A 22340-nucleotide genomic window follows, 5' to 3' on the forward strand; every position below is an offset into this window, starting at 1 on the left:
ATATAGTTTAGCTTTAGAAAAAATTACTAAATATAAATTATCTTTCTTTAAATAGTTTTCATAAATTATGTTTACTTAGTTAATGGAAAAACTTCCTTTTGGTAACTTAGCTTCTTTAAAGTATGATTTAACTTTGTCTACAGATACTATTATATCAACTGATTTATTTCAATTTATTTTAAATTTAGATAGTTTATCGTCATTATTAAGAAAAATTTTTACAACTAATACAGCCACAGCAAAACAACAATTCTTAATTTAACTTTGTAATTGTCACACTTAATTTGTAAAATACCATTTCTGATTTCTCTTTGATGCTTCAATACTGGACGATTTGTTTCACCACCTCCACTACTATTATCATCACGATTTCAGTTATAAATAAGCTTTTTGTTTTGTTTTTCAGAATTGGACTATTTTCTAAATGAGATTTTCTCATTTTTATATTGATTTGGAACAATCATAATGCATACATTAGTTTCCCAATCATTATTTAAAAATTCTGAAATGTTAGTCTGTAAATTATGTTCAAAAGGATCTAATAATCTCTGTATATTGAATTCCTTTAAAGGTAATAGGCTGTCGAAAAAGGTGTTAATGGAGCTTTTTCAAAAAAATCTAAATCTTTCTCAGAATTTACAGACAATTTTGCTATATTATGCAAACATTGTAATAATTTTTAAACTTGTATAAAAAAATTAGGTAAATTGTTGAAATTGTTTTTTTTATAAAAATTTGATTTATGTGATCCTTAACTTCACCATTTAATGAAAAAATGTTTTTTTATATTGTAAATCAATTAATTATTTATTTATTTTTATATATTAAACTTTTTCATCAATTCTTGAATGAAATATACTTAATATTTTCATTATTTTATTATTTGAAATAATTTTCTTTTTTTTCTTCTTCTTCAATTTTTTCATTTTTTCTTTTTGACATGATTTTTCGTCTTCTTCATTTTTTTTTCTTCACTGTCTACATTGTCATGATAATCATTATCATTTTCGGATACTTTTATACACATGCAGTTTAGATTTATCTTTATAAGCGGTGTTAGTTGGATGGTTTACACATAGAATTACCCATTGCTAAAATTAATTAATAAAATGGCTGCAAAAACACTATGTCATATGGAAGTTCACTTATTTTTTAATAAAAATAAAAAAGTAAAAATAAATACTAATAGAAGAACCATTACTACTTGTACCTATGAAATAAAGGATAATGATAAATGTATTTTATTCTCACCTTTCTTATTTCAACAATCAATTCAATATTGGAAATCAGATGATAATGATGATAATTCTGTAAGATATTATAATGTTAATACAATCTAATAAAATCTTCAAAAGAAAATGGAAGACTGGAAACTGAGTTGTCCCGACGAGTCTTTCTTCTTTCGCCCGCTTGCTAAATATTCAGCAGAGTCTTTGATTACTAAAGAAAATAGTGTTGATAGCGAAGAAGACGACGATCACGATGATGATGACAACACAGTTTTGCCAGAGTCAAAAAATGGGTTGTTATTCATTCACCAGACTGTTAATCAGAAACGTCTTCTAAAGAGATATGGTAACGAACTTACCCTTCTAGATGCCACTTACAAAACGACAAAATACAGCCTCGCTTTGTTTTTTCTTGTGGTAAAAACCAATGTAAGCTATCAAGTCGTTCGTTCTTTTGTTCTGCAAAGTGAAACATCGTACGCTATTGCGGAGGCTCTTCAAGTTATAAGAGGTTGGAACAACGAGTGGAATCCAGCGTATTTTATGGTAGATTACTCTGAAGAGGAAATGTCGGCGATAAACCGAGTATTCCCAGGTTAGTCAAGAAACCTAGAACTAAACTACTTCCAATACCAGATTTCTCAGCAAAATTATTGTTCATTTCTTTAGAAATTCGATGCCATTCATTGTCTTTCCATTGATTAAACACAAAAATATATGATTTGTAGAGGTACAAAAAAACGGGCTGGGGAAATCGCTGCTGCTGTTAGCGCTAGTATTTTAGCAGCTACAACGTTGGAAATTCTTGTCTAATTTTACAGATACGTCGAATTAAATACGAAATTGCAGAGCAATTACAGGCAGTAAAATTATGATGTCCCGTCATACCTTCACGAAAGACCACACTCTATGATTAGGCATTGTATGGAAAGACTTGCATCGTCAGAAGATACCCTTGCATCACACATCATGGTTGTTGACGAAATGCATGGAATTTTCAAAGTTCGTAGTCAAGACGACATAGGCAAGCTTTAAACATTGTCGTTTGGAAGTGATCCATGTGATCTTCCATGCTGTGATTGTTATGACTGGGAAAGACACAGGTTGCCATATAAGCACTTCTTTGCGATTTTCAAGAACTTTCCATTTTGGTCATTCGATAAACTACCGAAGTCGTGCACGGAATCTCCATTTTTAACAGTTGATCGAATAGGTTGCACGTCAGTAATGGAAACAAAGACATTTGAGGTAAGCCAATGTCACTCCGATGATTCTTCACAAACCGTCGAAGCACCAGAGGAAAACGAAATCCACGTAACTAAGGACAAGAACATTTTCCCCACCATTGTAGCTGAGCTAAAACGAAAGCCATCTTCACATAGAACAGAAGCCGCAAGGTGTAGAGAACGGTTTGGACAAATAAAGAATTTAACTTATGTTGCTGAGGGATGGGGAAAATGGCAATGTTTTGCATGAAGTAAAAGTCAAATTGGATGAATGTTATAAAATACTGACTGATGTTTCTCCAAAGGAAAATGGTTTAGTGTTGGAAGTGCCAGATACAAAGATATCTTCCCCAAAATGTAGCGTCAAAAATAGCAAGTGTTTAGTAAATCCGTTTAAACCCATACTAAAACCGGCAAAGAAAAATCCCTGGTCAGGTCGAAGTGGTGCAAAAGCAGCAACTTTAAAAAGAAGTTATGCTTCAACATTAACAGAAATAGAAGGAAAGCAAGCAAAGATTAGACGAAATGATTCAAATATTGTGACAGATGAAATAAACTCTTCCCATTACAGACCTATTGAGCCCTTGAACAAAGAATCAGGTAATAAACTGGAAAAGATCGTTCAGACCCCAAAGCGTGGATTTTTTAAACTTAGTGACATTGACACAAATATAATCATCACCAGAAAAGACTTAACAGATCACATCATTGGTGCTGCACATAATGGTTTGCAGAAACAATTTCCTGTCGTACTTGGTTTAGAAAACACAACACTTGGCCCTGTTACCAATTTTTCTGTACATCGGGGTACTTTTTTCCAGATTCTCCACACAGGTACTCATCACCGTGTATTGGTTTCAAATATTGACTGTCAGAATGCTTCAGTCAATTTATATGACAGTTTGTACAATGGAAGAGTCAGTTGTTTAACAAAAAAACAAATTGCCAACCTACTCCATGAGCCATCACCATCAATCACAATCAACATACCACATGTCCAGTATCAATCCAATTACGTTGACTGTGGGGTGTTTGCAATTGCATTTCTTGTGTCATTACTTTTTAACCAAGATCCAACAACTTTGTTGTATAATGAAGGTTCCATGCAATTACACTTGTTGAGTTGTCTGAAAAATATGAGTTCACTCCTTTCCCTTCGACAAAGAAAAGGAAAATTGATGACAAGAGTCAAATCCAAAGAAAATTGAAATTTTCACTGATGTGCCACTGTCGAATGCCATGGAACCAGAAAGATCTTGAAAACCCTGACCTATGGTGTACTCAGTGTGACAAATGCTTGGAGTGGTTCCACAAAAAGTGTTCACCAAAAGTGCCAGATTCAGTTTTCCACAAGACAAATGTCACTTGGAAGTGTCCAAAATGCGTATAATGAATCAAAAGAATAAAATGCTTTAGAGGAAACTCAAAGTTGTAACTATAGAAAGAATTGTTATATTTTGTATTCAATTGTAAGAGTTTCTCTGGATTTTTATTAATGATTTATTGAGCTTTCGACTTGGTGCTTCATGCTTATATATATATGTGCATGTACATTCATGTGTGCATGCACACACAGAAAGTAACCACTTTATCAATATTTCAATGTTCAAGGTGACTAATAGCAACTTTCCATTTTTGATATATATACAAATATGTACAAATAGCGACAGCAAAAACTTGTAGATTTTATTTTACAAATATGTAATATATATCTAAGATGGTAATTAGTTTCCTTAGTTACTTAGTTACCTTGAACATTTAAAATGTTACATATATAATGTAAAATTACTATTACTGATTTTCCCTTTATACTACATGAATATGTTGTTAACAAATTGCCACTGGCACATGCAAAGCATAAAACACAATTGGCAAGATTATATTCTATAAAAAATATGTCAAAAATTTAGTACATAAAGTGATATCAAACCATCATCTAACAAAAAACCAGGGAAATGGAGAATAAAATGTCTAGAATTTTCAATGTTATCTTACCTTTCTTGATAAGTTGATTTAGATTTTTTTATACTGTAGAACAAGTGATGGAGAGCTTACATATGTAATACCAGTGAGCAAAATAATTTCAAAATAAATTGCGCTTTAATTTGCTTTATGCTTTCAGGTTTCAACACATTTAAAGTTAAATAAATGTGTAATGGTATAAAATTTTTAAATTCTAAACTGCTATACATTTCCATTTTGTTGATCACAATAATGATTAAGAATCACAGGAGACCATTTGTCTTTGTTTACTTGAATGCAACTATGTCGAATAACATAGAATATATATATAGAATAATATATATATAATAATATATAGGAAGTTTATAATTTATGATTTTCCGTGTAAAACAGTGCTCGATGCCCGAGAGCAGAGCGTAAATATGTGTAGTGGTGTAGAGAAAAATCACAGAACTACAGATTCATCCCATGGGATGAATCTGGGATGAATCTGTAGGGATGAATCTGTAGTTCTGTGATTTTTCTCTACTATATAATAATATATATATTTATATATTATAAATATATATTATACTACAATATATTGCGCTTACCTTTAAGTTTGGTCAGATCAATAGTCTGTTCAAAACACCACGACCATTTGCCTATCTGTTGCTTTTATTTAAATTATATGCAGCGATATTTATCGCTCACATACACGCAGAATCCACGCAATACGAAAAAATAAACCTCGGGTGTCGGAAATCATCTTCGTAAAATGTTTCCGAATGCGCCTACTTTTGCTAGATGTCCGAGTGTGCATTCCCAAAACGACAGTAACACGAATATGGAAGAAAAGTATTCTGGATTACCTGGCATTGTATGTGATGTATGATATTTTCTCTGAAACGACAGACAATTTTTTTTAAATTCAAAATATACTATTGTTTAGGATACTTATTCGCCCGATGTCTTCGAAACTAACGACGAAGGAGTGGCAAAGACCAATGATCAAATATCTACTCAGGTTTGTGATGATGAATGAACGAATGTCGCGAAAACCAAATTAAATTCCTGGTATAAAACCATTAGAAAGCAGAGATCTATGTAGATTGTTTCGATATGTGTTCAAATTCAGTAAAAATTTTGAAAGCTGAAGTGTGTGCAGTGGATTGCATTATTATACGTATTTTCTTTTTAGCACGTTATTCAGTATTTTTAGCTGCAAGTCGTCCGTCGAATTCATGTAAATATATACCCTAATTGTTCCTGTGCCTTTACAGGATGAATTTGAAAGCAATGATATTGAGCATGTAAATGTGGATAAGAAAGAAGCTTTTAATAAATTCAAAGGAAAATATCTAAATAGTAATTCAACTGGTAAGGTTCTTCATAGTAAAAGAATGATATGCTCTTGCAATAGCAAAACTTTGTAAATTTTTCTTGCAAACTTTTGTGAACATATATTTTTTGATTTAGCAACAGTTGCATCAAAAAGTTGTTGTCTGCAATATTTTTTTCTTATGGGACTTCATATCCTTGACAACATGTTCTACTGTGTTATGAATAGTAAAAGTTGCAGCAATATATTACATTGTTCCAGGGATGTAGCTAAAACGTTAATTGGGGGCGTGTATATGTATATATTCGGTTGTGCCCGACTGATTTCCTTCGAAAGCTAAGTCCCTTTCATAAGAAGTCAGTGGAGCACTACTGAATACATGAAAAGACATCCCACCCCCAGCCCCAGTTAGCATTTTAGCTATGCGTGGTTGTTCAAGTAATCTTTCACTTTATTAACCTTTATGCTTACCTCTTTTTGGGGAGATTTGAGGATAAGAGAAATTGAATTAGTATATGATTTTAAAAATTCTTAAACTTTTTATTGAACATCATTTATCGAACATTTCTTGACCCATTTTTTCATTGGTCAATTGAGTTATGCAGTAAATTGAACACATCAATGGGCAAAATAGTAGTTTTAGTTGAAAAAATACAACATTTAGTAATATGACGATATTGTGACAATTAAATTATATAACTGGTAATTATTTGACATACCAATTATCAGAGTATCATGGCTTACTTGAATCCTATTAAGATAGTAATTTTGATTGTTTGTTTCCCATCATATCAATTACATGCAATTGCCTTTCTAGTTTTGCATAGTAACCATATGTGTTTAGATTTCTCAGAAACTATTGGCAAACCTATGATGAGAGGATATGAAACATATGGTGAATATGAGATTGTAAGTTTCTTCACATATATTCAACCTGTTGTTGTTTGATTTAACAATCTGTGTGTTTGTTTGCAACAGGCAGTATTCACTTCAATCCAGCTGGTCTTTTTAAATGCATAGTAATAATTATGAAAATTTAAAAAGTTAGTGATAATGTGGCAAAATTCACATAATTAAGACATTGAGTCATTGTGTAAACTTTCTTGGTTTTGGATCTTCGAAAAGTTTTTGATTTTCGATGTACAATGGTTTCATGTTTGTGGTTCTGTTTGTTATTATGAGAGCAGAAAATTATTTTAATGAAGCCATCCCTGCATTCCTAGTTGACAATTGGTTTCCATAATCAATAGGCTTTTGTTATTTAATTTTTCTTGTAGATTGCCAATAGATCTATTACCAAAGAAACACCAGAGCAGAAATTCAAGCGATTGCAATTAGAAATGCAGGAATTACTTGAGGAAGTTGAAAAAATAAAGGTTAGATTCTCCGAATGTACATTATATTGTCAATATCAAGCGCAATTAAAAGATGCATTGTTTTGAAATGACTGATAACTTTTGAAGGCAATGCTTTTGTGCATATGCTCGATGAACACTCAAAATACTTTTCAGTTAGTGGAGATTAAAAGTATTTTGGCTTACTAGGTTTGCTTAATGTATGCACTGCTGTATTAGATGTAGCTTTGTGTACTTTTCATTTGAACAGACTGTTTACCAAACTCATGCTAAGTTAGCTGGAAGAGCAGTAGTATTCTGAAGACAATCATAACCCCAGTCTTGTGATGTGCAAATTCCGTTTTTATATAAATTTTGCACTTGTGAAATATATTGTACTAAACATTTTAACAGTGTATTTTTCTTCTGTGTTTTTCTGTGAGGAATTTTTTTCCTGTGTTTTGTAGGAAGAAGCCAAAAGTAGTAAACAACAAAAGGGTTCGTCATCAACAACCTTAGCCATCGAGGTAAGACTTTTTCTTTTTACGCCTTGGTTTGAATAATTATGCTGCATACTAACCTTGGGATATTTGTGTAGCCTTCATTGATTTTATGCCATATAGCCTATATAGCTTTCTTTTGTGAAAATACCACCATGCAGAAAATGTTTTACAATTAAACGTTCCATATGTATGAAGCTGATATGGAATAAATATTCGGTTTCTTTGAGCTTGCAATGCAAGTGTGTATGTGAGCATAAAAGTTAATAGCATTGCTAAATTTAGTATGGTCTTTCTATTACTAAAAAAGATTGACATCTTAGCTCGTAGACGATACGAAAAGGCAATGCTTGTTTACGTAAACATCTAAAGAGTCTAGCAATGTCGTTTTTGCTTCACTTACAGCTGATGAGTCTCAAATTTCAGTAATCTCGAGAAGTTACATCATGCAAAAATGTTAACAGCAATAAAGCAATTTAACATGAGAAATATTTCCAATGAGGATTTCTATTGATTCTGCAAACACTTAACTTCTGCTTTTTAATTTTTATTGTAGACAAGGCGTCTGCAACAACAGGTAATTGATTTATTGATGCTAAAGTTTTACTTACGCAAACTACAACACAAAAAAATCTTCAGTCTATTATCAAAGGTTATACGTAAAACCTCCGCTAGTTTGTACATAGGCGGCCCAAAAAAATCACTTAGCTAGCTAAAGAGTTTAAACAAACGATAACCCTCCCCATTCCATCGTAACGGACCGTGCGCCGCAAGCTTTGTATTAATTAATTGTATCTATATTATATATTTACCAAAGGTATGCAACTACTATCATCGCAGTTACGAAAACATGCCTTTATATAAAGTAATAATACGTAAAAAAAAAAACAAACAAAAATTCAAAATAATATTTATATTACTAAAAATGGGATAATTTTTCTATATAAATCCATACGTAGCTTTTAAAAAAGACGACAACAATCCCAAAAAATATGCGTGAGCTTGTTTGTAAAATGTTTCTGTGTCCATTGTGGACGCCTCAAATTGGTGCATACGCCATTATTTTTAAAGAGACTTTCAACTGCAATTGGGTAAAATTTATAGTTTTAATAAATATATAATATAGATGCAATTAATTAATACAAAGTTTGCGGCGCACGGTCTGTTACGATGTGATGGGGAGAGTTATCGTTTGTTTAAACGATTTAGCTAGCTAAGTGAATTTTTGGGTCTCCTATGGTTATATTTCAGTTCTTTGTTATTCTTCCCAACATCGACGTATCTTAAAACTTTTAAGACTTTTACAAACGACTTTTGACAATAATTTTGCCAAATGAAATTTGCTTTTCCGTGTTTCTTACCGAAGTTTAAATGACAAACGTGTTTCATTTTTATTAGCTCCAGTCATGGCAAGCAGATACTTTAACAGGAAATGAGGTACGTAACCCTTCTCATTTTACTTATTTATGTGCTTAGATATCTGCTATACGATAGTATTCTGATTTGGATGAAATGTTTGAACTATGGTGTCGTCTTCGTGAGCGGTTTCACAAATGCTTTGCAGAGAAATCTATAACTCGAGAATAAAGTAATGGTATTCATTTCTTTCGAGAGTGAGGGTGGGGGTCACACCAAAATTTGTGATACGTGTATGGAATGCAAATTGTTGTTATAGCCACCCGAATTCGTATGCTACCTTGTAAATGCAGTTTTCAATTTGGCCGTTATCGTTGCGCACATAAAAAGTCTTTTTAAATTCCTTGTACTGGCGTGTGACTAGCGTTTTCTGACTATAAGTTTCTCTTACGCAACTCCACTTTTTGCAGTATAGTAGGCAAGGGTTAACAGTTAACCTATTAAAAAGTTATACACATCAATAGACAGTTACAAACATTTTTTATTCATATTGTTGAACTTGAAAAGACCAACATTATTCACGCTTTCAATTGTATCCGTATTTTTGTAACAGTTTTAACTCAAGTAAAAGCCATGTGAATTTTATTTTGCGTTGATTTTAAAGGTAAATCTTGCATAAGATGCAAGTAATACCAATTAGCTACTTATAGAATCAAAGTATTTATGTGTGTTTATTTTTGCCAAAAAGTGATTCACCAGTTTGCATCGACACTTTGTAAAATATAACTTGTGCGTTATTCTAAACACTTAAAACAATAAACTGAAATGCTGTACCTGTACAACATTCTATTTTATAATGCTAGAGTTAGAAAAAAATAGGTTACAAATTTGAATTTATGAATATTGAACAGCAAAAGTGATACCATGATATCCTTTCTTGATACTTTAGCTCAACCAATGTGCTCTTATATCAATGCTGTTTTGTATTAGAGAAATATGTTCATCACAAATTTTATAGCGTAATAATCATAACGGCTTTAATCGGGAAGATACAGTGTATAGTTTATAAGCTTATACATCTGACGTTAGCTTCCTCTCTCTTTGTTTTCATGATCAGTTACAATTATAAAGTACGTACGAGAATGGGAAAAGGTTATTAAAAATACACTGTTAGCAATTGTTGTTTTTTGCAGTTTTTTATGTACTAAATTGCTGTGTGATCTTTGTGAAACTGCGAGCTAAATTGTTTATTACAGCATCAAATTTTGACAAGAAGTAAAATATTTGTTATAAATGTCCATATTTGCCGCTATACTGATAAATGCCACGGGGAGAAAAGTAAATCATAGAAAATAATTTGTTGTTGAATATATGATTAATTTACTCATCTGAGATTTGTTTTTGTTTAGCTTGCAGCAGGGGGCAACTTTCCTCAAGGAACTGTTCAAAAGTAAGAAATTAAATTTTATGTTAATTTGTTTAAACAATGTAATCCACATAGCAATTCAATCATAGCGACGATTTTACTTTAGAAAATTGCAACAAGAACTTATATCTTACAAGGAAAAAGCAATGTCAAAGCCTACTAAGAAAGAACAGGTTCGTATAGTGGTTTGTAACGGACTGGTAATTTTAACTGAATAGCTACGTAGTTACAACTACGTATGACATCTACGAAACCTTGCAGCGGTTGTTTTCATAGCGCTTGTTCTCATATAGTCGTCTGTCGGAGTACGACGAGCTTCGAAGGAAAAGCATGTGAACATTGATGACGTGTATTTGTAAATTTTCAGATTGATGAACATTGTATTACATACAACCTTTTATACAAACCTGAACATCTCAAGTTGACCCACTTATCTAAGGTAAGTATTCTGTTTTCTACTGCTGACCCGATTCGTCCTTTTATCTTCTTTTTTGATCTCATGACGAATATGTTTTTAGTTTAGCGAGCTTGAAGAAAGATTGACGAAACTTGAAGATCTACTGGGAACCGATATCCCTAATTTGGTATGTAGCTTATTTAACACCTGCATGCTTACGTTTTTGTATTTGTTGGCTTTTTTCTTTTGAATTAAGGTAGTTGTACGGGACAAATATACTTTTCTCTTGTTCTGTTCTATTTGTACGAACTTTTTTATGTGGGGCAGTTTCTCTGGGCAAACCAGTGTAATATTGCTCAGTGATGTCGTTAACTAATGTTATCATTACTAACCTTGATGCCATCCTTAACATCATCCCGCAACTCATCCGACATATTACTCTCCTCTGTGAATCCATTCTGCCCCATTGGCAGAACTTTGATGCCCTTCGTACATTCATACAACCGTACCTCACCTACGCCTTGCGAGCGGGGAACCCCGTAAAGCAGTCCCTCCACGAATACTAGCGAGTGTTAATTGCCGCTTTGAAAGAGATCTGCTGTCTGCCAGGCGTACTTTTTCGCCCACAAGAAAGGCGTTGATCTTCCCCTAGCTGTTCTATCCACGTAATGAATGCGATATTCAGGCGATTATCGCAACTGTTGTGGCTATGACTCGACATTAACTCAAAAACATCGTTCGTCGCTCCACTAAACTCAACGGCAGACCTGATTTCCACGTACCTGTCTGGCACGAAAACCGACGCACAGACAAGTTGTTCTATTCTTATTCCTCTCTGTGTTTCCGTATCAGTCAGGTATTTCGCCGCCTGTTTGTTTCCTTCACATACAGTACTCTGACAGTGATCCGCCTACCATCAATGTAGATGAATCTCCTCCCATTAAATCTGTCTCCATCAACTTTCGCTCAATCAATGTTCTCAATTCTCATTTTAATTAGAGATGAGTCGATAAGGAAAATTGCCGATTAATGAGCCCAATTATCTTTTGGCCAATTATCGCAACTAATCGCCCGATTAATTGGCACTTGCCGATTATTTTAGGAAGCAATAGACAAACACAAGTTGACCGACAAACATGGAAATGCGGTTTTATGTTTACAATACACACTATGTACAATTAAAATCAGCTTGACATTTAACAAGTAAGTTATGGTTGTCTTAATAGTCAAAGTTTAGTTTTGGTAAATTTTGATACAAAAACTGGATATTTTCAGCTTTATGCGGGGCTATTCTACTGCGTTTCTTAGGGGCTGTTTGCACGAGCCCGGTAGCAGGGATTCAACGAAGCGTTAAATCATTTTGGCAAGTGGAAAAGATTAAATACTTCACAACAAAAAACTTATTTTAGCAATTTCTCTACGCTCTGACTTTGCAAATTCACAAAACCTTTAAAATGAAAACAATTAATTTCGCCTTATTTGAAAGTTACGACTAAAGTGACATATGACGCTTCTAAGAAAAGGTTGTAAGTTTTGCGCATAAAGTTTTAATCCTTTCAATGTCTCAAAATCATTTCACGCCTCGCTGAATCCGATTACCTGGCTCTTGTGAACAGCCCCATAGTAGAAATGTTCCCAGCTTCACTGAACACACGCTCTCTGAGTATACGCTTTGAGCTCGGCAGGCTTAGATACTTAAGCGCGATGCTGAAGATATGACAAATTTTCTTGTTGGAAAGCCTCGACTTTCATGGTTGTAAGGAAATGCTAAGAAATGCGTTCACCTCTTCCTAGAGAGTTGGAACGTTGTTACCCGACTCAGACCCAACTATTTCTTCAAAACAAGACCATATTTCTTGATGCGGTTCATCTCCGCGAGTTACTATCTCTTTCTCCTTTGGTTGGATGCAACCATGTCTTAGTGAACTGTTTTCGTGATTTTCCTCCTCTGCTGATTGCGATTTGCCAGCTTTTTTCGTGATAAACTTTACATATTGCTTTCGTGTTGTCATCCTCCAAAACTTCAAAATATGTCCAAACTGCGCTTCTACTTGCCTGCGCCATTACCAGTAAAATTGTCACGAAATAGCTATCAGTATTTACATTTCTCCCTCTGTATTTAAAAGATATCAGGATTCGTTTGGGACAATTAGAAAACAGAAGATGGTTTGTGACTCATCGCACAGAATGCCACTCACCTTCCCATTTGACTATCATTTGCAGCAAGATGTGAAAAACGACTTGCTTTTTAACATTTCTTGAAATGTGCAAAATATGTGGTATGGCCGATTATTTGCCGATTATCATAAAATGATCGGCCGATTACCGATTATTTTAAAACTGGTGGACTAATCCAGTTTACCGATTATTTACCAATTCACGGCTCATTCATCACGTTTTACATAGACTGCTCCGCTCGGAATCTGCACTGCCCATTTAAAAGCTGCAAATTCCATAGCAAACGCGTGTACACAGTCAAAAATCTCTCTAAACTTTTCCTTAAGATTCACACGCCAGGAACTAATTATCAACTATTACTGTGGCACTGGTGTTTAATTGGATCCAGCAGAGTATCAATCCCGCTGTGAAGCGCACACCATGGCCTCGGAGTCTGGTGTACCGTTTAGTCCTCCTATGCCAGTCATTGATTCCACTACTCTAAGTTAGGCGCCTTTCCTGTTTTAGAGTGTGTTTACGAGGATTTCGGAGTATTAGTTAGCTGCGCATGTTTTTAGTAGGAAAGAATTTAAGGAGTTCCGGAAAATTGGTTATAACATTCGTCTGTATCTAAGGGAGCCTATTTATAGAGACTTAGGGGCTGATTACATGAAGCAATTTCAACCCGGGCTGAGTTTCAGCCCGGTTGGCCGGGCTGAAATTTCAGCCCTGGCCTGTTATAATATCCTGTCAAAATAGCGTACGCAATTACATGAGAACAATTCTAGCTGAAAATATTCACGTATGCGTAATTGAGTACCTATTGCTTATGATAACGACAACAAAATTCCACAAATTAACGACAACTGGCGATCATGCCTCGTACGAGCTTCGTCAATTTCAGCTCGGTTTAACCACCTGGCTAAAATTAATCATATAATCACACGAAATTTCACCCCTATCCAAGATCATTAACAAACGTTTATTTACGCATAACAGAAAAAGTAGTCAACATATTCATTTCAATCCAAGTATATAGCATATGGCTCGTGCCTTTACTTGAGCCTGTTATGTACCGCTATTTACACAAATACAATCATTTATAAGGGTGATTTTGCTTGAGTTAGGAATCTCCATCTGTTGTTTGTGACTTTCATTTCATAAGAAGTCAATCATTTTATATTTTATAAACCCTAATTTTTTGTTAATTTTTAGTCAACCTTATTTTATCCGAATTTTACCAAAGAAAGAAGCGTAATGGTGAGTCAAGTTTCTTGTATGTGTTTCATACCTTATTTACGTAGTAAGCATATGGATTTGTTTGGATTGGGTTTTTTTTGTATGATTTTCCTTTTATGTGACATCTTCTTGTTCGTAATATCTGACCGTTGAAAAAATAAATTCATATGGTGCGTCATGCAGATATTGTCATAGTTTTTTGGCTTGTTCCCTTTTTCCGACTCTGATCACTTAAAGATATGATAACGTACAATATGACGCCGAAAATCAATTATAATTCATGTGTATTTCTTTATGCATGTACAATCTTTATAGTAAAGTCTTCTTTCATTAATGCTTTTTATGTGTAATCATTATATGTTAGGCCGCCCTTTCTAATGTGCAAGATAAGTTGGCTGTTCTTGATACAACTGATGTTGAACACATTGATGCCCGACTGCAGGTGAGCAAACATGTATTTTTTAATTTAGGCGTTTGTGAGATGTTGAGGTGTGTATTATGTCAAAGTGTTTTAGTTTTCAAAAAAAACATGGCAAATTTTATGAATACTCTTTGAAAAAGTCGAGTGTGAGTGTACGCTTATGTCTAACGTCATAAGTACGTACGACTTGAGTACGGCTTGAATATGCCTAAATTGGTCTTAAAAAGGAATGTTTTATTTCACTTTTCAAATAGCAAACACTTTCAAATAGTAAACTAGTGATCCAAGGGTAGTGCAAAGTTTCTTAGAAAAAATGTTCCTAGACATGCAAATAAAATTGGTTTCGATAGAACCTTGGCGTTCCAAGAAATGCTAAACTGAAATTCATTTTGAGAAGTGCTTATCAAAGGCTAAGCAGTTCGTTTTTTGGCGAAAATACTCTGCCAAAGTGTAAGTGATTTGTAATTGCCAATGGGATTGTATTTACAGAAATACGATACAGTTGTTAAAAATCTTATTTCCCTATTAACTATATATTTAAACTAGGCTTTACAAGTGTCGCATTGTCCAACATCATATATATTTATATTTTTCTGTTTTGGTACACTTTCAACCATTTTGCAACTTGCAAGCTATAATTTTCAACCCAAAATATGACGTCAGGTGCAATGATAAACGATGGATGTACTACGGTTTTCAATTGAGCGTGAACGCGTGAATTTCACGTGCTTTTTCGCGAATGAAAGGAAATTGTTGCTTCAGCAATTGTGCTATTTCTAAAGCAAATGTTTATGACCGTTAACTTCAATTTTTCAAAAGACGTTTTTAAAGACGCGTACAAACCATAATAAACGTAATATAGGACCCTGTTTACACGATACCGTTTTTGTTCCAAAACGTCATGAATTTATGCCGCTTCGGTTTTGCGTTTACATGATACCGTTACATAAATAGATCAAAACGGTATAAAATGAAAACGTTGTTCTAAGAATGAGCGGAATAAACTTTTCGGACCGGCCAAGTGCCCTGTTTTCCTTAAACTTCCCTGTATGGGTAAGGCCTCTAATAACATCGAGAAGGAAACTAAAACTATCACTGAGAGTTTTTTGCATGCAATGTGGTCTTTATATTCTCAAAAAGAACTATTCTTCCACCCACTCCCAAAGAGTCTCTCCCTGCTCAAATATCAAGCAATGTAGTCTACGAGCTTAAATGTGAGTGTGATGCTCGCTATGTAGGTAGGACTTCTCAAAGGTTGAGTGAAAGAATAAAACAGCATGTACCAGCTTCTGTCAGGAATAAAACTGTTCCTTTACGACAACTACCAAAACGTGGGTGTAAAAGTGAAAATCCGATTCTATGTGATTCAGCGATTGGAAAACATCTTTTAACCAACACTCGCTGTGCCAATGCTTATTCTGATGAAAACTTTAAAATTATTAAAAAATGTCGCTCGTTATTCCAGCTACGCGTCATGGAGTAGGTATTAATTAAATTGACTAATCCTGTCCTTTGCCGACAAAAGGGTTACGTGTTTAATCTGTCTCTGTTTTAAGTGTCATCTCTAAAAATAGGGATGACATTGACCTTTTGTAACATAAATATAGCATGATTTGGAGGTTCTAAGAGTCATTCAGAGCAATTGAGTCGACTTTCTGAGTCTGTTGCTCCTTTACATCAAGCTCGCTGGTGTTAGTGTCGCTTTAAAGTTTGAGCTGTTTGGATTGAAATGAGAGCAGTCTTTCTAACTGTCTCTTGAATAATTGCGACATTCAAATCTGCTCGTTGTTGATGGCAGTTTAGACAATATTTCAGCATTTACAGCCATCTCAGCCAGCTGTTGTTTGATATCACCAAATGTGGGTTCAGCGTCTTCTTACGCTTCACCAAGACATTTCAGTGTGTCATCAGGTGAATTGGGATGTATTTTATCGGTTTTGGTATTGCTAACCATTAATTCTGATAAATTATCATCGTCATGATCATCGTTAGCATGAACACAGTCGCTTGTCTCAGATACGAGATATTCGTAAACACGAGATCGTCCTGGTTATTATCAGACATGCTCCTACTCGGCAGAGAATTGCAGCAACTGATTTTATCGCCCTTTTTGTAACAGTTTTTGACCTTTCTATACTACAGTTTAAATGGAAGGCATGCGAACTCAGTAAAGAACATTCCACTTAAATTGAAAAATTTGTAGTTATGTTAGTAAAGTTAAATCACGAAATACACATCCTCCAGATTCATTATCCCTCGCCAATTATGCTGGTGAAGTAAATCGCCAGAAGATGAATGTCCTCCAATTTTTAGTGATTGTATGGGAGAAATGTTTTCAGGTTTTTAGACTGATCACGGAATGCAAGATTGCTCTACGTTTGTAAAACGTAAAAGAACTGATTATAAATTGGTGGAAAACCTACCCGACGCTCTTTTTTCTGTTGTGCAAAAGTTATTGACCAACATTTTCGACTTGTCCATCTGTAACTTTTGATAGTCCGTAGGTGTGCTGGATTCTCTGTAATTTGCCGCTTGTTGACAGAAAAATACATTTAACAGGGTGCCATGACCAACGGTTTACTATGGTTCAAAAATTCATTTTCAATAACTTGAAACGAGGAAAAGATGAACCAGCGAAGCCAGTTTGGGAGTTTCTTCTCTTTAAGTCTGTTCTGGCACTGCTTTTCCTCGTTTAGAAAATACCTGTTTTTTTCTCTCTATTAAAGAATGAGGAAACCTTCCGATAACGCACCTTTGTACTAGGGCGATTTGGCATTGCTTTCATTACTGAAAATTGTAGCAGTGGCGTAAAGACTCCTATTGGTTAATGTTTTATATGTTTTTGCCGAAATCTTTTTGAATTTTTTGGATATGTAGAATCTGATAGGCGTTACAACATTGTTACCATTGGCTTTTTCTCATCCCGTTTTAACAACACTTGACAAGCGAGACACTTTAACTGACAAAAACTTAAGAAGACTTACAAATTTAGGTGTGATATACGTTTTTACCTTCTATTTTTATGCAGGGTTTGTTATATCATCTTGATGAACTTTCTTCAAAAAAGTCGGACAAAGAAAATGTGGAAAAACAAAATAAGGTTTAAGTTTGTTCCCTTAAATCTCTGTATTGTAGAACAAAGGCACGCTGACTGGAACTCAGAATAGATTAACTTTGTCTACATTTGATGTTAAAAGTTTTTGCAACGCACATTTTTTATTTTAGTCTTATCTCAATTTCTTCGTTACGGCTCATGTTCACAAATATTTTGATTTCTGAATTGGTTCCTAATTCGTTTCTCATTGACGTTTGTCCTTTTGATTTGTGTTTCCTTTCTAGGTATCTGATCTTTACGCAAAGGTGTCTAAGTTTGATGCAACTGCAGATGTTGTTCCTGAGTTGGTAAGTGTTTCGCACAGTGTTTATATTTTCTGGGAGCACCAGGCACATTACAATGTTTAAACGACAATCATAGCTTTACTTTCTTCTTAACTGGCCATCTATTTGTGAAAATCCTGGCTACAACACTGATCAATACTTGCTATTAAATGCAGTAGATGAAAAAACAACTTGTATGAACTGCAATGACGACTTTGTTTTACCAAGTTCTGACTTTCCTGAGTGCTAAGATTGCTTTTTGACATGTGCCTATTTATATCTGAAGCTTTTCTACTCAGTTTCTTTTACTTGGCAATTCTATAACTTTTCGTAACTTTTACTATAATATTTTTTGCGAACCTCAATTATTTTCTCGGACCAGTGGTCCCAAGATCCGCTATATTAGAGTCTTAGATTTGACTACGAGTACGAATACCGTTACGCGATTGCTCATTTTCGCTTTTTTATCGTGACGACGTACTGATGAAAAAAGTCTTAGTCGTCGCCTAATTGAATACGCGATTTTGAAAAATATCGTAGTCTACACTACGAGTTAAGAAAGTCATTATTTTTAGAGCATTTTTTATTTTTATTTTTGCTTGAGTTAAAAGGCATATTTATTAATATCATAAAAAAGTGTTGATATATTTGCTTTTTTGATTGGCTTTGAAAACTGTATTGCCATATTACGAAGTTGTTTTTTTATATATTTATGAGAGAAACGTTTGGTATCTTTTTGTTAATCACTACTGTTACATTTGTTTTTTTTATTGCCGATCATTTTGTTCTTCGCGCCATTGTTTTTCTCGAAAAAATATTATCACTGACTTTATGCAATAAAATTTATTGAACAAAACAAAATATTTCATTACTTCGGTATGAAATAGATTATTTAGCCCTGCTAATCCGCTGTTTTCATTTCTCGCTGTAAAGCTATTTTTCCACAAATTCACCAAGAATGTGACAAGCTTCGCTGATCATTTGTTCAGTTACATATTTTGACTGTAATGCCAATGCGGAAAGGACACTTCCCGGAGAGTTTTTTCTTGCTACTTCAATACGTTTTCTACGCTTACACATTCTTGAGTAATGAATGCTTCAAAAATAAATATATTACAGTGTATTTTAACAACAATAATTCTTCACTACGAGTACGACAACCTGTTTATCGAACCCAGATTCCTCACGATCAAATCACATAGCGGTAATCATACTCGTAGTCAAATCTGAAACTCTATCATGCAGCCCAGACCCGCTTCCCCCCGCAAGAAAAATTCTAAAACGGTGTTACATACTTTAAACTATTGTTATGAAAGTGTTAGAGGGTAGGAAATTGTGCAGTAAGGCTAAGTAATAGATGTAGCTCGTCCAGGTTAGTATAGTCCTGAGAAGGACCGTTGGTGTTGATGTTGATTGATGTTTTGACAACGTCAGCGGTAGACGTTTAGATTCAAGCGAACAATAAAAGTCAGGTTCGCCGTATTTGTTGTTTGGTTCGAACGTCCTTGTATTTTGTCTGTAGGAAGATGTGTTTCGTTGTGTATAGTGTATTAATCTGAAGTAATGTGTTTATTGTTCGTTTAAGGTTTATTAAGTCATTTGTTAGGTTGCAGTGATTGTTGTGATATGTTTAGTTGTAGCAGTTTTTTGTAACTGTAAACTGCACCTTGTCGTTCGTTTTGTTGTTCTTTGTTTTTGACATACTGCAATAACTTACAAACAAATTAAAACCCAAATCTACAATCCACCAAAACCTTCATTAAAAAATAGACACCATACAAACTCCCGACAACTGCACACTGGTGTTTTTTCATTCAAATCACTGTTCACGAGTATTTCACTTGTTCTGGCTCTGACCTGTACAAAACTCTCATTACAAAGACCACAGACATACTCCTACCACCGACTGAAAACATTATGAAGCTACTGAAACCTTTCTCACCTTGACTTCCAGTACACAACACTAACACTAAAAACAATCACACCGAACACCAATGGTCTCATCCATTTCTGTTATAGTTGCTGAAATTGTCATGCAGACTATAGAGGTAACAGGTGTTTGCGACTTACCAATATGCACTACCTTTTTGGTTCCGCTGCTTAGACGATACGATCACAGCACTACACGCCCACGAGATTGATGATTTTCATACTCACATTAACGAACAGAAAATCTTCACTTCGAAATACATCTACACACCAAAGATGTCGAGGAAAACGGGACTCTTTCTTTTTTTGACTGTTTAATTAAACATGACAATCAAAAACTACGAACCACAGTTTCCAAAAACCAACACACACGGACCAACTACTTGACCAATCATCGTACAGCCTTGCATCACACAAAGCCACCACAATTTGAACATTAATAAGACGTGAACAACGATGCATCCCACGTGGAAAGTCTGCACCTCTCCTGTCAAATGAGCAATCATCCGCCTCCGTTTTCGCAAAGTCAGTTTAAAACATTGTCACGATTGTGCAGCGTGGGTATTGCCTGTAGCTGCAGTGCAAACGATTTTCTGGCGGTGGAGTGTGGAAGATTGCTTGGGGGTGCAGTGTAAACGACAGCTTATTACAGTTTAAACGATAGCTTGGAGGTTTAGTTTGACCGATTGCTTTAGGGTGCAGTGTGAACGATTACTTGGGGGGTCATTGTTAATGATTGATTTGGGTGCATGGTGAACAATTGCTTGGTGCAGTGTGAGCCGTTTCCTGCATTTGGAAATACATCAGTTTGGCTTAAATGGATTTACATTTATTTAGATTTATCGCTTGGAATTGCTAAAATCATTACACAATCAAGGTAAGTTCCTGAAAGCGATTTTAACGTCGAATGGCTATCTCTCACTTTTTGCAAATGTGTAACAAAATTTTAAAGACGTATTTGTTGACATGTTTTTCCTTTGAAAGTAAAAGTAAGAAACACTAGATTTCATATACTACTATTTTTTACACAAATGGTTAATTAAGAAATTAAGAAAATGAGCACATAAGTACGTACTACTATTTTTGGTGTCTTTAACACGATAATACACGATAAACTTTTTCGGCCATATTTCCAAAAATGGATGACCAGTGTCGTTAATACTTGTCTATTATGGGTAGTGCCAATAATTTTACACATGTTAAACCAGGGGTGGACAACATACGGCCCGCGGGTCGGGTCCTGCCCCTGAAGGGATTTTGACCGGTCCGCCGACTGTATCCGTTTATATCTGTGATTAAGATATTGAATATTATTCATGTAATAATCCGGCCCACCAATAACTTCATTTTCCTAAATCTGGCCCGCCGACTGGAGAAGTTGCCCGCCCCTGTGTTAAACCTTTTCAACATTTCTATCCCTTGTTTTTCGTGGCTTCATCGAGACAGAAAAATTTCGCTCTCAATGTTCTTGTTTTCAAACAGTTTAATGTTTTTTATTTTTGATGTTTTGTGCAATTAATGTAATCATAGTTGACAGTTTCCGGGTGGGATCTATAATTTAGATTGTTTAATTTACTATACAGTCACATTGCGGCTGGAAAAGATAAATATATGCGTAGTAATTTTTCATAAATAAATAGGCTTTTTTGTATTGTATACGTATACCGGTAAACGTACATGTCTTAGTCTCATAAAATATTTGCATTTTTGTAGCCAACCTGTTTAGCTCTTCTTTAACTCATTTGGATTCAACTCAAACTGCTATTGCCGGCCAACTTCAGACGCAGCAGAAACTTTTGTCACAGGTTTGTGCTGGTACAATTGGGTGTTTCTGTTTATATACCTGTGAAAATTGACATCCATGTTTGTGATGGATGCGAATTTTTATCTTTGAAAGAGTATTTCAGATCTATCTTAGTCTTATGATAGACCAGCTAAGTTTGATTTTTACTTGAGTTTTCTTATTATAATTATTTATTTGTATACCAGCTAGGTTTGATAACGATCCAGATTGATTTTCATACGCTCGTGTTTTTGTATGAAAACAATTTTTTCACAAAGTGTACATATATATTTTTGATTACTCTGTATACGAGGGAGGTGGGAGGTGCTCCGCGTTAGAAAAAGTCAGGGGCACGTGAAAGGTTAATCCGGCTCTGATGTAAATGCGTTGAATATGTTTTTCTAATAGGTTGCCTCGAACTTTGAAAAAAATGTTGCTTCAATTGGAGACAATTGCCGCAAATTAGATGAGCGAATATCGTCTCTCTTGAAAATGTACCAGAAATCGGGATCCTAGAAAATGTATGATGCTTTTAAAAATCTTTGCTTTTACTTGTTCATCAATGTAAAAGTCTGAGGTAATGTCTTTAATTGCAAATCTTTCCTTAAAGTCCCTGCCAAAATTAAGGACAACTTGAGATGAATAAAGATAATGCATGCTCAGGTTACGCTGTGTTTTTAAT

General features: G+C 34.5%; 2 protein-coding genes and 1 long non-coding RNA gene across 5 annotated transcripts in view; 2 read left to right on the forward strand and 1 right to left on the reverse strand.

Moving 5' to 3' along the window:
• The first annotated feature begins 2664 nt into the window (after nt 1-2664).
• Nucleotides 2665-3663, forward strand: LOC124456081. Its single transcript, XM_047006617.1, has one exon. The coding sequence runs from the start codon at nt 2665-2667 to the stop codon at nt 3661-3663; it is 999 nt and encodes a 332-aa protein (XP_046862573.1).
• Nucleotides 3664-5179: 1516 nt separating this feature from the next.
• LOC124456024 (dynactin subunit 2-like) overlaps nt 5180-22340 on the forward strand; it is a 29441-nt gene continuing 12280 nt past the window's right edge. The window contains exons 1-19 of one of the 3 annotated variants that reach the window (XR_006952074.1): nt 5180-5276; nt 5349-5423; nt 5680-5776; nt 6583-6647; nt 7016-7114; nt 7540-7599; nt 8129-8149; nt 8971-9009; nt 10338-10378; nt 10461-10527; nt 10722-10793; nt 10873-10938; nt 14124-14168; nt 14512-14589; nt 17597-17668; nt 17908-17970; nt 20713-20752; nt 21589-21680; nt 22067-22235. Coding sequence is in view for 1 of the 3 variants with exons in the window: in XM_047006569.1 (XP_046862525.1) it covers nt 5244-5276; nt 5349-5423; nt 5680-5776; nt 6583-6647; nt 7016-7114; nt 7540-7599; nt 8129-8149; nt 8971-9009; nt 10338-10378; nt 10461-10527; nt 10722-10793; nt 10873-10938; nt 14124-14168; nt 14512-14589; nt 17597-17668; nt 17908-17970; nt 20713-20752; nt 21589-21680; nt 22067-22174 (1233 nt within the window). In the remaining 2 variants the exon portion in view is untranslated. The other 2 variants (XM_047006569.1, XM_047006572.1) reach the window with 2 other exon arrangements.
• LOC124456025 lies at nt 10433-10851 on the reverse strand. Its single transcript, XR_006952075.1, has 2 exons — nt 10762-10851; nt 10433-10669 (listed from the first exon to the last, which is right to left on the reverse strand). It is a non-coding gene; the product is annotated as an uncharacterized LOC124456025 (long non-coding RNA).

Source organism: Xenia sp. Carnegie-2017, unplaced genomic scaffold (assembly GCF_021976095.1).
Source record: "Xenia sp. Carnegie-2017 unplaced genomic scaffold, XeniaSp_v1 HiC_scaffold_41, whole genome shotgun sequence".
NCBI lineage: Eukaryota > Metazoa > Cnidaria > Anthozoa > Malacalcyonacea > Xeniidae > Xenia > Xenia sp. Carnegie-2017.

What these genes read in the sequence shown, in the direction of transcription:
- LOC124456081 (XM_047006617.1), top strand. Translation starts at nt 2,665, where the DNA reads ATGTTGCTGAGGGATGGGGAAAATGGCAATGTTTTGCATGAAGTAAAA.